Source organism: Talpa occidentalis, unplaced genomic scaffold, assembly GCF_014898055.3.
Source record: "Talpa occidentalis isolate TD23 unplaced genomic scaffold, MPIMG_talOcc4v2.1 talOcc4.11, whole genome shotgun sequence".
Taxonomy (NCBI): Eukaryota; Metazoa; Chordata; class Mammalia; order Eulipotyphla; family Talpidae; genus Talpa; species Talpa occidentalis.
Window position 1 is genome coordinate 63,193,350 of NW_023601104.1, and position 13,363 is coordinate 63,206,712.

General features: G+C 34.9%; 1 protein-coding gene across 5 annotated transcripts in view; it reads right to left on the bottom strand.

Annotated features, from left to right (window-relative positions):
* The window catches only part of DDHD1 (DDHD domain containing 1), a 74,505-nt gene that overhangs the window by 37,593 nt on the left and 23,549 nt on the right, over positions 1-13,363 (bottom strand). For 3 of the 5 annotated variants that reach the window (XM_037503361.1, XM_037503360.2, XM_054690436.1), the window contains exon 2: positions 4,598-4,771. In XM_037503361.1, the coding sequence (XP_037359258.1) occupies positions 4,598-4,771 (174 nt within the window). Of the gene's footprint in view, positions 1-3,946; positions 3,968-4,597; positions 4,772-13,363 lie in introns of all 5 variants that reach the window. The other 2 variants (XM_054690444.1, XM_054690435.1) reach the window with 1 other exon arrangement.

The following is a 13,363-nucleotide window of genomic DNA, read 5'->3' on the forward strand; positions in this document are numbered from 1 at the left end:
TTTTAGTTATTCTAGGTTCCACCTAGAGTACCACATTGCATTTTGTTATCCTAGTTCCTTTGTCTCCTTTAGTCTGACAAATTCCTCATCTTTCCTGACCCTAACACTTTAAAAAAATTTTTCAGTTCTATAGAGGTATAATTGACAAAACTGTAAGATATTTAAAGTGTATATTGTGGTGATTTAGTATAGCTGTATATTGTAATATGGTTTCCCCCATCTCGTTAGTATGACATTGATACTTTTGAAGAATACCAGTCAATTATTTTGTAGAATGTTCCTCAGTTTAAATTTGTCTGATGTTTTCTCATGATTGGATTTAAGGTTATGCATATTTTGGCCGGAGTGACTAATTCATTTAGTCGCAGGACTAAATTCATTTACTTCAACTATTCTTTTATTTCTTAATGATTAATGTTTATATAAATTATAAATTAAATGAAACCCTAATCTAGTATTTGGTTTAAGTATTTACAAAATTACTTATTTGAAGACCTCGCTGATTCATCCCCAGTGAATTCTTGGCTTTCACTTGTTAGGCTGCTAAACAAACATTTCCTACTCTAAGAGATAGGATGTGAGGAGAATCAATTTTCATTTTAACCCTCAATCTAAATTAAGATTAAACTAAATCTGGGCCTCCCCGGTGGCGCAGCCGTTGAGCGCTGGGCAGCGAAGCTGCCTGCAGCCTCTGCAGCGCAGGTTCGATCCCCAGCCACCGGCGAGGGTCCCACATGGCACTCAGACCTCTCCTGCCGCGCCCGCTGCTCCCCTCAGCAGTGTACTTCATCAGCCTGCCTGCTCTGCTCTGCTCTGTGCTCTGGCTTTGGTGAATCCTCTCACCCTCCCACTTTTCTGACACTACCCAGGGCTTGTATAAATAAATAAATATATCTTAAAAAAAAAGATTAAACTAAATCTGGGGCCTCCCTGGTGGCAAAAGGGCTGAAGACGCAACCTATAAAGCTCACCGCAGCCACTACAGCACAAGTTCAATCCCCGGCCAGGGAGGTGACCCACATGGTGCAGCAGACCTCTCCTGACTCGCCTGCTGCTCCCCTCAGCAGTGTATTTTGGTCGATCTGCCTGTTCTATTCCCCGCTCTGTCTCCGGTGAGTCCTCTCACCCCCCAAAAAAACTCTGGCCTGTATCCCAGTTCTTGTATGTATAAATAAGTAAATCTTTAAAAAAAAGAGATTAAACTAAATCACAAGTGATTATGTTTGTGGACTATCTTTATGTAAAAATGTCATGATAAACTTTCATCAATCTATTTAATCAATGCTTGCTTTGAGATAAGAAGATTTTTATGAAGAAAAATATCAAATATCCCACTCATCTTATAGCAACAGCTAACCTAACCAAAACACAAACAAGATCAGAAAGAAGTCATTTTATTTTAATGTCCTTCAAGAACTTGGTTTATTTTCTTAGAAATTCCACAGAACACTTTAATAATAAACAATGAGAAATTCCTGAATATAACATTGAAAAATGCTTTAAATTATTAAATGGGGTTTTTCCAGAAAGCCTTGAGTAACTCCATTGTATTGTGATGGCTAGGTTTCTTTATCCAAATAGCTTTTCAGAATGTATAACATTCACTGTCTACTGTGTTATGTTGTGCTTCCTCTCATAATTGTTCTCAGCTATAGGTTTTATCTTCCCCAATAGGTTTTAAATGGACAGGGAAGAAGAAACCCTGCCCCTATTTTTCACAAAAGTGCTTAGCACTGTACTATATTCACATAGAAGCACTGAAAATCTGACAATATGGGCCTCCACAACCTATGAAGCTATTCGCAGCCATTGCAGCACAAGCTTGCACCCCGGCTACAGAGCTGCCCATATGGCGCAACAGACCTCTCCTGACTCTCCCGCTGCTTCCCTCAGCAGTGTATTTTAGTCAATCTGCCTGTTCTGTTCCCCACTCTGTCTCTGGTGAATCCTCTCACTCTCCCCCATATCTCTGGCCTGTACCCCAGTTCTTGTATGCATAAATAAATAAATCTTTAAAAAAAAATCTGACAATATGAAGACACAAGGTTTGATCACACATACATGAAAAACTCTAGGTGGATAGGTCATTTTTTAAAATTGAGGTAATGTTGGTTTACAATGGAAAAGGTATTTCTCCCCCTGAAATTAATGATATACAAAATTTCAGAAGCTTGTAAGCAGCAAAATAATCAAGAGATTATAATATTTTTAATCTTAATCTTAGATGTGGTAAATTTGAGCTATTTTTATAACAATGGTGGCTTTTTGGACTGCAAATGTTCTTAATTCAGTGGCAATTTTCAAGTGTACTACAAAATTCCCTACATTTTCAAAGTTAAATCTTAACCTATAAATGTATGTTTTACATAATACTGAAAACACATGAAATGGCTAGAAATTTATGATAAAACTATAAATATTGAATTGACTCTTTGTTAATAATAAAACACCCTGATGCTTTACCTATGTGCCACAGCACATTTTTGAAAATCAAATTTTTCTAATGAACCTCAAAGAATCATCATTTTGCAAGATTACAAGTGTTTTAACACTATAACGATTTTCTGTTACTATTTTTATCATTCAATGAATATCCTTAAAGTCATCAAAAATATTATCAATATTCTAGATTAGGATTCTAGAATCCTTAATCACATACACTGAAAGGCATGCTAAAATTTCACAAACTATGTCTTATGTCAGACTTATTTAGGTGACTAGCTCATAAAATTAGGGTATTTTGAAGGAAACTGCTACATTTAACATTTAGGTATAGAATAGGAGTAAAAAGGACACATGAAATTATAAATTTTATTGCCATAAGAACAAGATTTCAAGTAGTTGGGGGGATCTAGAGATGAAACAGAGTTGATGAATAATTTCTACATGAGGAATTAAGTGGAAAAAAATGTTTTGAACACAGTATGAGAAAGGGGAACAATCTACTTATATTTTTCATGTTCATCCTTTTTCTCCAAGCTGTTGCTAAGGAATTTGGGTAACTAACCTGGGTTTAAGGTGAATTGCTACTTTTTAAGGCAAGGCTTAAGAAGAATTTAAAAAAGAAAAAAAAAATCTTGTTTAGGATTAGATTTCTTTAATGGCAATGAAACTATTCAGTTTCAAATATTATGAAGCAGGCCTTTGTGATTATTTATGATGAAAGATTACAAAATACTCAGTAGCCACTAATAAAAGATCACAAATATATAAAATCTGCTATCTGTACTATTATCAAAGTATTATTTCCATGGCAAAATGCAGGAATGTAGATATAGCTCTGTTCTGTAGGTATGAAACTGCTCCTTATACATTGATATGTAGGAACCATGAGCTTGAAATGAAATAAGAATATATATGACTTTACAGATTGGGAAAATGAGGTGTTCCTAGAGTACAGTATATGGCACATAACAGAAAACTATTATATAAATTTGATAGTTTTAATTGCCAATTTATTCATAAGTCACAATTTTCATCAATAATACAGATTTTTAACTAACTAGATACAAAAGATACTTTAATTTGAAACAATTTAAACTAATTTCCTTGCTTGTCAGAAGTGTGTGTATGTTTAGAGATATAATTAAAAACAGTAGGAGAAAAAAAGGATCTGGAATGTTACTAACAATTAAAAAAAGTCAACTTTAAAGCTTAGTGATTTGCATTAATTATCTTACATAAACAATTAACTTCTAACCACAGATTTCATTTTTTCAAGTTGCACTCTGTGAATTACTCAATCAATATTGAGTTTTTCTGCTTTAGAGATGTTTCACGAAGAGAAGGGAAAAAATACCTTCATTGTATTTTAGTTCACTAGATTCAGTAGGTCTTGCCAAGAAACCTCCCAAATAAAGGCAATCATGGATGAAGAAACGCTTTTAGAAAAAAAAAAAAATTGGAGGACTCTATAAATTCTAATCTACCTGTACTGTATACTTACCAGAATAGCTGATCCCACTGCCTGCAGTAAATGGAACAATAGAAGTATTTTTAACTTTACCACGTATTTTGAATTTTACTCAAGATCAGACACATAATGAAAAATGATAATCTTGACTATTATATACATATTTTTAACTTTTGCAAGAATATTCAAGCACTAAATAAGGAAATGAAAGGAACGGACTGTTTCAAATTAAAAGCTGATATGGTTAACAACATAGAGACAACTAAGAGATACTTACAGTAAGGTAAGTTTTTGTTAAATTCCAGGAAGAGAACCAACATTCAAATATTAATAAAACTGATCTTTTGATATAAGGGATTTTTAAGTGCAATTTTCTTTGATAACTAAAAACACTAAAAAAAAAAAAAAAACCCCTAACTCAAAGAGGACATTATAACAAATTGTTATTATAATAAATCATGTTAGTTTCATGCCAATGAACATACACATTAAGTAAAATAAAAATTGAGACAGTTCAGAAATTCATGGCAGTTTTAAATTCTAAAATAACAATAAAATGCTTAAAAAAGTCAAAAATTTTATGAATTATAACTTTAATTTTATCAAACTTCAATCTACTCTAAACTTGATATCAACTTACTTGGTTTAGAGAACATATTAATTAAATGTATTAAATGGTCTTACCATCTTTTCCATCTATGGGTTTTGACACTTCAATATCAAAATTTTCCTGCATCTGCTGACCTCTAAAACAGGTGAGATGTTCTTGCTCAATTAAATTACTTTCTTCTTCTTCTAGAGGTTGCCAAGTACCATCAATAAACCACTGCCCACGCATTACTGGTATTTTATCAGCCTCTGAGAAAAGAAATCACAGAATTATACATTTAAGGATCCAACCTCCTAGAAAGAGACATAGTAAATATGTTCTACTCCCCATTCTATATCTGGTAGATCTAGCCTAAACCTCTAGCCTAAACCCCAGTTCTTGAATGCATAAGTAAATAAAAAAATAAATCTTAAAAAAAGGAATAAAAATGAAATGGAAAAAATAAAAACCTAAAAAGCAAAAGCAAAATGAAACAAATGAACTTAGTTATGCAGAATTAGTGGTCTGACCACATGCAAAAAAATTATTTCAAGTGGATTTAAAAGTTATTTATACATATATATTAGATATATCCTATGGACAGAAAGAACTTAAACCTTTTGCAGTAACTACAATGTTACAATTGTTAATAATTATGATACTGGAATTGTTAAGCTGAAACAGTACATTTTAAGATAGTAGGTTATATAGGTTAACAGTAAGCTAAGATAAATATATTAATTTTGTTAATATCAGAAACCAAAATTTTTACCACAAAAGAAACAAATGAAAAAACAAAAAATAAAAGCTAATTTTATATTTCAATTAGAAATGTATTCAGTTAGAATATAATGGTACTAATGATATATTTTGTTTTTCCTTTTTGCATAGGTAGGCAGTCTTAGGGTAAGATTTGCTTGTATTTTCTCTTAGACTTTCTTTTCTCCATTGAATGCTCTTGGCGCCTTTGTTGAAATTACCTGCTTTATATGCTTAGGTATGTTACTAGGTTCTCAATTCTATTGATTTATATTCTGTTTTTATTCCAGTACCATGTTGTTTTGATTACAATTGCTTTATGGCATAGCTTTCAGAGAAATTTATCTTATATTCCAATAAAACTCTTAACAGAAAGTCATCCTATTGCTTATTAACTTTATTCCTGGGATCACTGAATTGCCTGAGTATTTCTCTGACTTTGTTCATGACAGTTATTTTGGGCTATTAGATCACAATCTTCTGTCTTTAAGTTTGGTTTCTATACAACTGTGATGCCATATTACCTTGAAGTTTCATGTTGCTTGGCAGTATATTCCTCTATGCATTTAGTGTATCAAACACTTAAAAAAATTTTTGTGAGGTGTTATTTGCTTCAGTTTTAATCTAACAGCTTAGAAATTAATGACTTTCTTTTTTCCCCAGTAGGTGGCTCTATGGCTTTAGTGTTTGTTATTGCTTGCCACTGGTGCTATGTTGAGAGTTGGTAACCTGGACATGGTAGGTGCAACTACCATGCTTGGATTCTGCTGCTGCATTGGTGGAGAGGGGCACAGATGTTTTTCGTTGCTACAGTGAGAAAGTGGGAAGAGGTGTGACACATGAAGGCAGCCCCACTGTTGTATCTTCTCCTTTGGGTCCTGGGTCTGAGTCTTGACTGTCAGTACTCTGGAACATAGGCACTGATATGTATGGAATTGACCAAGAGGAGTTACAGTTGTGAATATTCCCTGCACCCTCCTTGTTTGGGTTCTGGTTCTGATGCATGTTCCCTCCACTACTTGAGATTCACTTGGGTTGAGACATCTCTACCCTTTCTTTACTGGGACCAGAATGGGGTCAACAGTCTGGCTGTCTCTGCACTACTTGCTCTGCTACCTCCACAACACTTGATACAACCACTTCTGTCACATAGATGTGTGAATCTCTCTGATGTCCTGGTGTCACAGAGTAACCCTTGCTGATTTACAGATGATCTAATAGTTTAGATTCAAAGAGAAATATAGGAAGTGCGTGTTATAACCATTATGTTTGTGGAAGAATTTTCATCAGTGCAAATGTTTTAATTCATATTTTCTGTATTCCTGAGCATTTTAAAGGATAGAGTTCTTAGTGCAAAAAGCATCTACTTCTGCAGATCAGTAAGAGACATTGCTTAAATAGATGATGTTGTGGTGGTAGTGGAGGGTGGGGACAGGACACATTTCTCTTTCATTTCTCCAGATCCTTAATTTTCTCCTTACTTCCTTTATTCTTTTCACTGACATGGCTCTAAGGGGCACCATTCATTTCTAGCTTCTCTCCAAAGAGTTGATACTTCTTAGTTCCTCTCTCTTTTATACATCTCACCTTCAACTAGTGCTAATAATAACTAAGTTCAGGCTTGTGTTCATATTTTGCCAGTTGTGTGGGGATATTTTCTTTTTGAAGTCGATTTCACTTGTGCCTCTCTGATTTCTCTTTTTTCTGACCTCTGTTTTTCACTTTCTCTTAAGCCTCTCCTTGCCCCACTCTATCTGTTTTAATTTGTTACTATTTTATATATAGGTGACTAAAAATTCATGGTACTGTCTATCTTGGAGTAATGCTGAAGGTATTGAGCTATGGGTTGTGTGATGCTTTTTGGTCTTATGGTTTTGGGGAAGAACACATGGAGAGATTTAGATAATTGCCATTATTCTCCAGACCCAAAAATCTCATCTCATTTAATCTTTTTTTTTTTTCCCAAAGTATTATTTATTTTTTTAATGTATTGATTTTTTGTCTTTCTTTTTTTATAGATTTATTTATTTATTTATACAAGCACTGGGTACAGTCAGAAGCACAAGAGGGTGAGAGATTTCACCAGAGCCAGAGGGGAGAGCAGAGCAGGCAGACTGATGAAGTAGTACACTGCCGAGGGGAGTAGAGGGCAGCAGGAGAGGTCTGGGCTCCATGTGGGACCCTCACCGGGCGGCCGGGGATCCAACCGGCACTGCAGAGGCTGCAGGCAGCTTCACAACCCAGTGCTCAACTGCTGCGCCACCGGGTAGGCCCTCATATCATTTAATCTTAATAGTCATTTTAAAGGATAGCAATAAGTAACCCAACTTCATAATAGTATGCTGTCTTAGTGAAATTATGTAACTTACCCAAACACACATAGCTAGTAATATGAGAACAAAGATGCCAACCAAGGTTTGTTTCTAAAGTTTATTCAAGCTCTTTCTCCTACACAATGCAACCTATAGTCTCAAGTAGGAAGAGTTCCCTTTTAGCTTTCCAAAAAAGTAAGTTATTTATCTGTGTTGGTAATTTTAAAATTAAAATATTGGGAAATTTTATATTGCCGGTCTATTATGAGGATTGATGTGCCTTGTTTCTCTAGGACTCTTAATTTTCCCTAACATTCCTGTCTTTAGAAACTCAATCCCTCTTCTACAGAGCTGCCAGAGAATCTTTCTAAAATAACATAAATCATATTACTATATGAAATTCTTTTATAACCACTGCCCTCAAATATAAACTTTGAACTCTACAGAGTAATTTTAACTTCTTTAAAATCTTTCCTTGGACTGCATCTTCAAACGCCTGATACTTGCTACTTTAGGTGTTCACTCATCTGATAACATGTGAATGTCTACCATGAACCAAGCACAAGGGTAGGCTCTGGGAGATATACAAGATAATGTTGATGCTGTGTTACCCATGTCAAGGACAGTTCCCTGAATAGGTTATGCTGAGTCTTATTTTTATTTATTTTTAAAGATTTATTTATTTATTTATACAAGCACTGGGTACAGTCAGAAGCACAGGAGGGTGAGAGAATCCACCAGAGCCAGAGCAAGGAGCAGAACAGGCAGACAGATGGAGGACACTGCTGAGGGGAGCACGGCAGGAGAGGTCTGCGCACCATGTGGGACCCTAGCTGGCGGCCGGGGATCAAACCGGCACTGCAGAGGCTGCGGGCAGCCTCGCAGACCAGCGCTCAATTGCTGCGTCACTGGGGAGGCCCTTGAGTCTTATTTTTATAACCTCTAAGCACTATTTCTTATGTCTTAGACAGCCTTTCCTTTTGTTTTTTTTCATTTAGCTAACTTTTCTTCAGGAGGCCTTTTGTTACCTTCCCTTATCCTGATTCTACTGAATTAATTCTGTGCACCTCTGCCTGAGTTTATCTTATTGCTTATTTTGGTAGTCTTTCTCATTTTTGTGTGAACCTTGAATATAGGCAATATGTCCTCACATATCTCTAGAATCTAAAAGCTACGAGTAGCTATCATAAAGTATGATTTCAATGAAGGCATGTTGAATGTTGCTAAACAAGACATATCTCATTCAACATTGTCCCACTGGTAGGCAAGTCTGGCAAACTGAGTGCTTTCATTAGTGTTACAAGCTGGGTCTTCTTCAACTTGAGTGGTACTTGCCAATGTCTTGTCAGTTTACACTGTCGTATTCTATCAGTAATTAACATTTTATTTCATGATAATTACCTGATTCAGAGGAAGGAGTTGGACTGTTTTTCAAATGCAAAAGTACAGGGAATTTTTTTTTTTTGGGGGGGTTGAACATTTTCTGGAAGGATGATACACATACAGAAATGTACATAAATCACAACTATTAAGTTCAATTATCAATAGTTTTTTACAAGTTAACTATACCCAGGTCAAGAAAGAAAACACTATGAACACTTCAGAAAGCCCTGCTTGCATCTCCTTTCTAGGGTACTTCTCACCCCTCACCAAGGGTAATCATAATCCTAACTTCTAGGACTAAAGGTTAATTTTCCTTTTAATAATTTACATAATGGAATCATGTAGTATGTACTCTTTTTATTGGCTTCTTTGGCTCAGGCCCCTCCCCAACCTGTAATTCAACAAAACCAGGCTTTAGTACCTACAGAAGATGGGAAAACTTAAAAGTTTAAAATTAAATATAACTACAGAGCCACTGTAGAAATAGCTCAAAGCTCTAAATTACTGCTCCAAATACTTTTTTAAAGCAGGGAAATCAAAGCAGCTATGGGCAAAGAAATACAACTCATGGCACATGGAGACCTCCAGGGAATATGACTTCCCAAGAAGAAAACAACTCCCTAGAATCCAACCACAAAGACACAGAAGCTTTTGCATGCCTATCAAATACAAAGTTCAATTGCTATAAAAAGAGAGAGAAGAAAATGCAGAAAGGCTAATCAAAGTGATTCAAGAAGATTCAGAAAACCTAATCAGAGATACAATAAACTTTAGAAAAACAAATGAATGAGTTTAGAAATAAAATTAATGAGCACAAAGCAGAAACTTTAAATGATAACAGAGATTCAGAATGCAAATAGTTCAAAAGAGAAAAATATAAAAGCAGAGTATACCAAATGGAGGACTGAATTCAATGGAGATAGTAATGCAAAAGAACAAAGGTGAAAAGAGGAGAAACACAAAGGAAAAAAAAAAATGAAGAAACGCTTTCAGAATTATCCTACTTCTTTTGGAAACCAGGCCACTTAAGGAGGATAGGTATTCCAGAAGAGAAAGAGAGAAAAAAAAGAACTTTTGAGAAAAACTTCCCAAACCTGTGGAAGGCACTTAATATACAACAAAGCTAAATGAACATTTGGCTATCTAAATGCAATAAGATCTACAATTAAAGACACACAGTAGTGAAACTACCAAGAGTTTAAGACAAAGAAAGAATATTGAAGGTAGCTAGGGGAAAAAAAGCAGGTAACCTTTAAAGGCACTCTTATCATGCTTACATCAAATGTTTCAACAGAAATTCTAGAGGCAAGGAGAGAATGTAATGGCATTTTTAATGATATTTAAATTACTCAAAGATATTATTATTATCTAAGAATACTATATCCCCAAGACTCTTTTTCAGATATGAAGAAAAAATAAATGTCTTTCTAAAAAACAAAAGCTGAAGTTTGCAAACACTAGACCTCTCCTACAAAATATGTTGAAAGGTACTCTCCTATCTAGATTGAAGAGAGGCCCATAAAAAATTTATTACGGAAATAGAACCAGAAAACAAATATAGAATGGCAGTAGCAAGTACCAATATGTCAATAATCACTGTTAATGTAAATGAATTGAAATCACCAGTCAAAAGGTACAAAATGGCTGGCTGAATCAGAAAACAAAGCCCAACTTTAAGCTGTCTTCAGGAGACTTATCTGAGTTCCAAGATAAGAAAAATATGGCAGGGCCTCCCTGGTGGCGCAGTGGTTGAGCGCTGGGTTTCGAAGCACTGGTTCGATCCCCGGCCACCAGGTGCAGACCTTTCCCACCACCCGCTGCTCCCCTCGGCAGTGTATTTCGGCAGTCTGTCTGTTTTGCTCCCTGCTCTGGCTCTGGTGAATTCTCTCACCCTCCCGCGCTTCTGACTGTACTCAGTGCTTGTATAAATAAATAAATAAATATTTAAAAAAAAGAAAGAAAGAAAAAGATGGGAAAGCAATACTACAAGCAAATACCTCCCCCCCCGCCCCCCGCAAAGGGCAGGGACAACTACACTTATATAAAAGTCTTCCATCTTAGAAAGTACCAAGAGACAAGGATGAACATTATACAACAATTAAGGGATCACCATAAGGGGAAGACATAACATTCATCAATACACGTGCAAAAAATGAAGGAGCATGAAAATAGATAAAGCAACTATTATCAAACCTAAAGACAGACAATAGCAACACAACAGTAGTATGGGACTTCAACATCCCACTTACATCAACTGGACAGAAAATCAAAAAGGAAACAATAACTTTAAACAAGGAGTCTAACTTCACATATTAAGGAACCAGAAAAAGAACAATGAAATATGTTTTGAAACGAAACAAAAATTCACAAGAACTAAATAAGAAAAATTAGAGTGAAAATAAATGAAATTGAACTGAAAAAGACAGTTCAAAAGGCAATGAAACAAAAAACTGGTTCTTTGGAAGAAAATAAACCAATTTAGACAGATTTCTAACAACACTCAGTAAGAATACAGAAAACTCTAGTATCATCAGAAGTGAGTTACAACAGAGATAGCAGAAATACAGAGGATTATAAGAGACTACTACGAACATCTTTATACCCATAAATCAGATACCGTAAATGAAATGCACACATTCTCAGGAAGAATAGAAAACCTGAACAGACCAAATATAAGCAAGGAAATTGAAACAGTAATCAAAAATCTGCCCCATACTAAAAGTCAAGTACCAGATCATTTCATTAGTGAGTTCTCCACCAAACTTTGAAAGAAAACTAACGCCTATCCTTCTCAAATCTTCCAAAAAACATAAGAGGGAGTGCTTCTAAACACATTTTAAGAGGTCAACATTACTCAAAAGCAGTCAAGGATATCACAAAATAAACTTATTGACCAATATCCTTGGTGATCATGGATGCAAATATCCTCAACAATATCTCAACATACTGAATTCAACAATACATTAAAAGCATAATACAAAAAAAAAAAAAAAAGCATAATACATCATGACCAAGTGGAATTTATTCCAGGGATTCAAGGATGGTTCAACATATAAAAATCATCAGTGTAGCTTACCACATCAATAGAAACATCAAATCATATACCATATTAACAGATATAGAAAAAATTGACAATAGTTAAGATATATGATAAAAACATTCTAATAAATGGAGAGGCCATATATGCCAAACCCAGAACTAACATCATAGCCAATGGTAAGAATCTTAAAATTTTTCCTCTAAGATCAGGTATAAGACAAGATGTCTGTTTTTACCACTACTACTTAAAATTGTTTTGGAGGTCCTTGCTAGAGTAGTTAGGCAGGAGAAAGATGTAAAAGCAATCCAAATTGGGAAAGCAGAAGCAAAACTATCATTATCTGAAGATAAAATGAAAATATATATATATATATATATATAAACCCTAAAGCTTCACTAAAAAACTATTAACAATAATAAATCAGTACAGTGAAGTGATAGGCTACAAAATCAACACACAAAATTCTGTTGTGTTCCTATATGCAAACAATAGAGAAATGAAGAAAATAACCCATTACAATTACCCATTACTCAAAAAAATTAAATACCTAGTTATTAACAAAGTCAGTGAAAGACATGTACAATGAAAACCATGACACACTGCTAAAAGAAACAGAAGACATACAAAAAATGGAAAGATAGTTCATACTCATGGATTGGAAGAATTAGTATTGTGAAAACAGCCCCTTGCCCAAAGCAATATACATATTTAGTGCAATCTCTATCAAATTTTCCATGGTTTTTTTTAAAGATTTATTTATTTATTTATACAAGCACTGGGTACAGTCAGAAGCACAGGAGGGTGAGGGAATTCACCAGAGCCAGAGCGGGGAGCAGAACAGGCAGACTGACGAAACACACTGCTGAGGGGAGCAGCCGGCAAGACAGGAGAGAGGTCTGTCACACCATTTTCACGGTATTCTTCAAAGAAATAAGACAACACTGAAATTTATATGGACCCATGAAACCCAAAATACTAAAAGGAAACCTGGCAAAAAATAAGGAGATCTCTCAAGGAGAGATCACACTAAAAATATAAAGCTAGAGTAATCAAAATAGTGTGGTATTAGAATAAAAATAAGACACACAGATCAAAGGAGTAGGACTGAGTCCAAAAATAAATCCATACTCATATGGACAGCTAGTCTATGACAAAGTTGCAAAAAAGCATACAATAGAATAAGGAAAGTCCCTTCAACAAGTGGTACTGGGAAAAAATTGACAGCCATATAAAAAGAATGAAACTAGACCACTATTGTTACAACTTGCACAAAAATTAACTGGAAATGCATTAAACATTTGAATGTAAGATCTGAAACCATAAAATACATTTAAGACATAGGCAGTAAGCTCTTTCACATTGGCCTT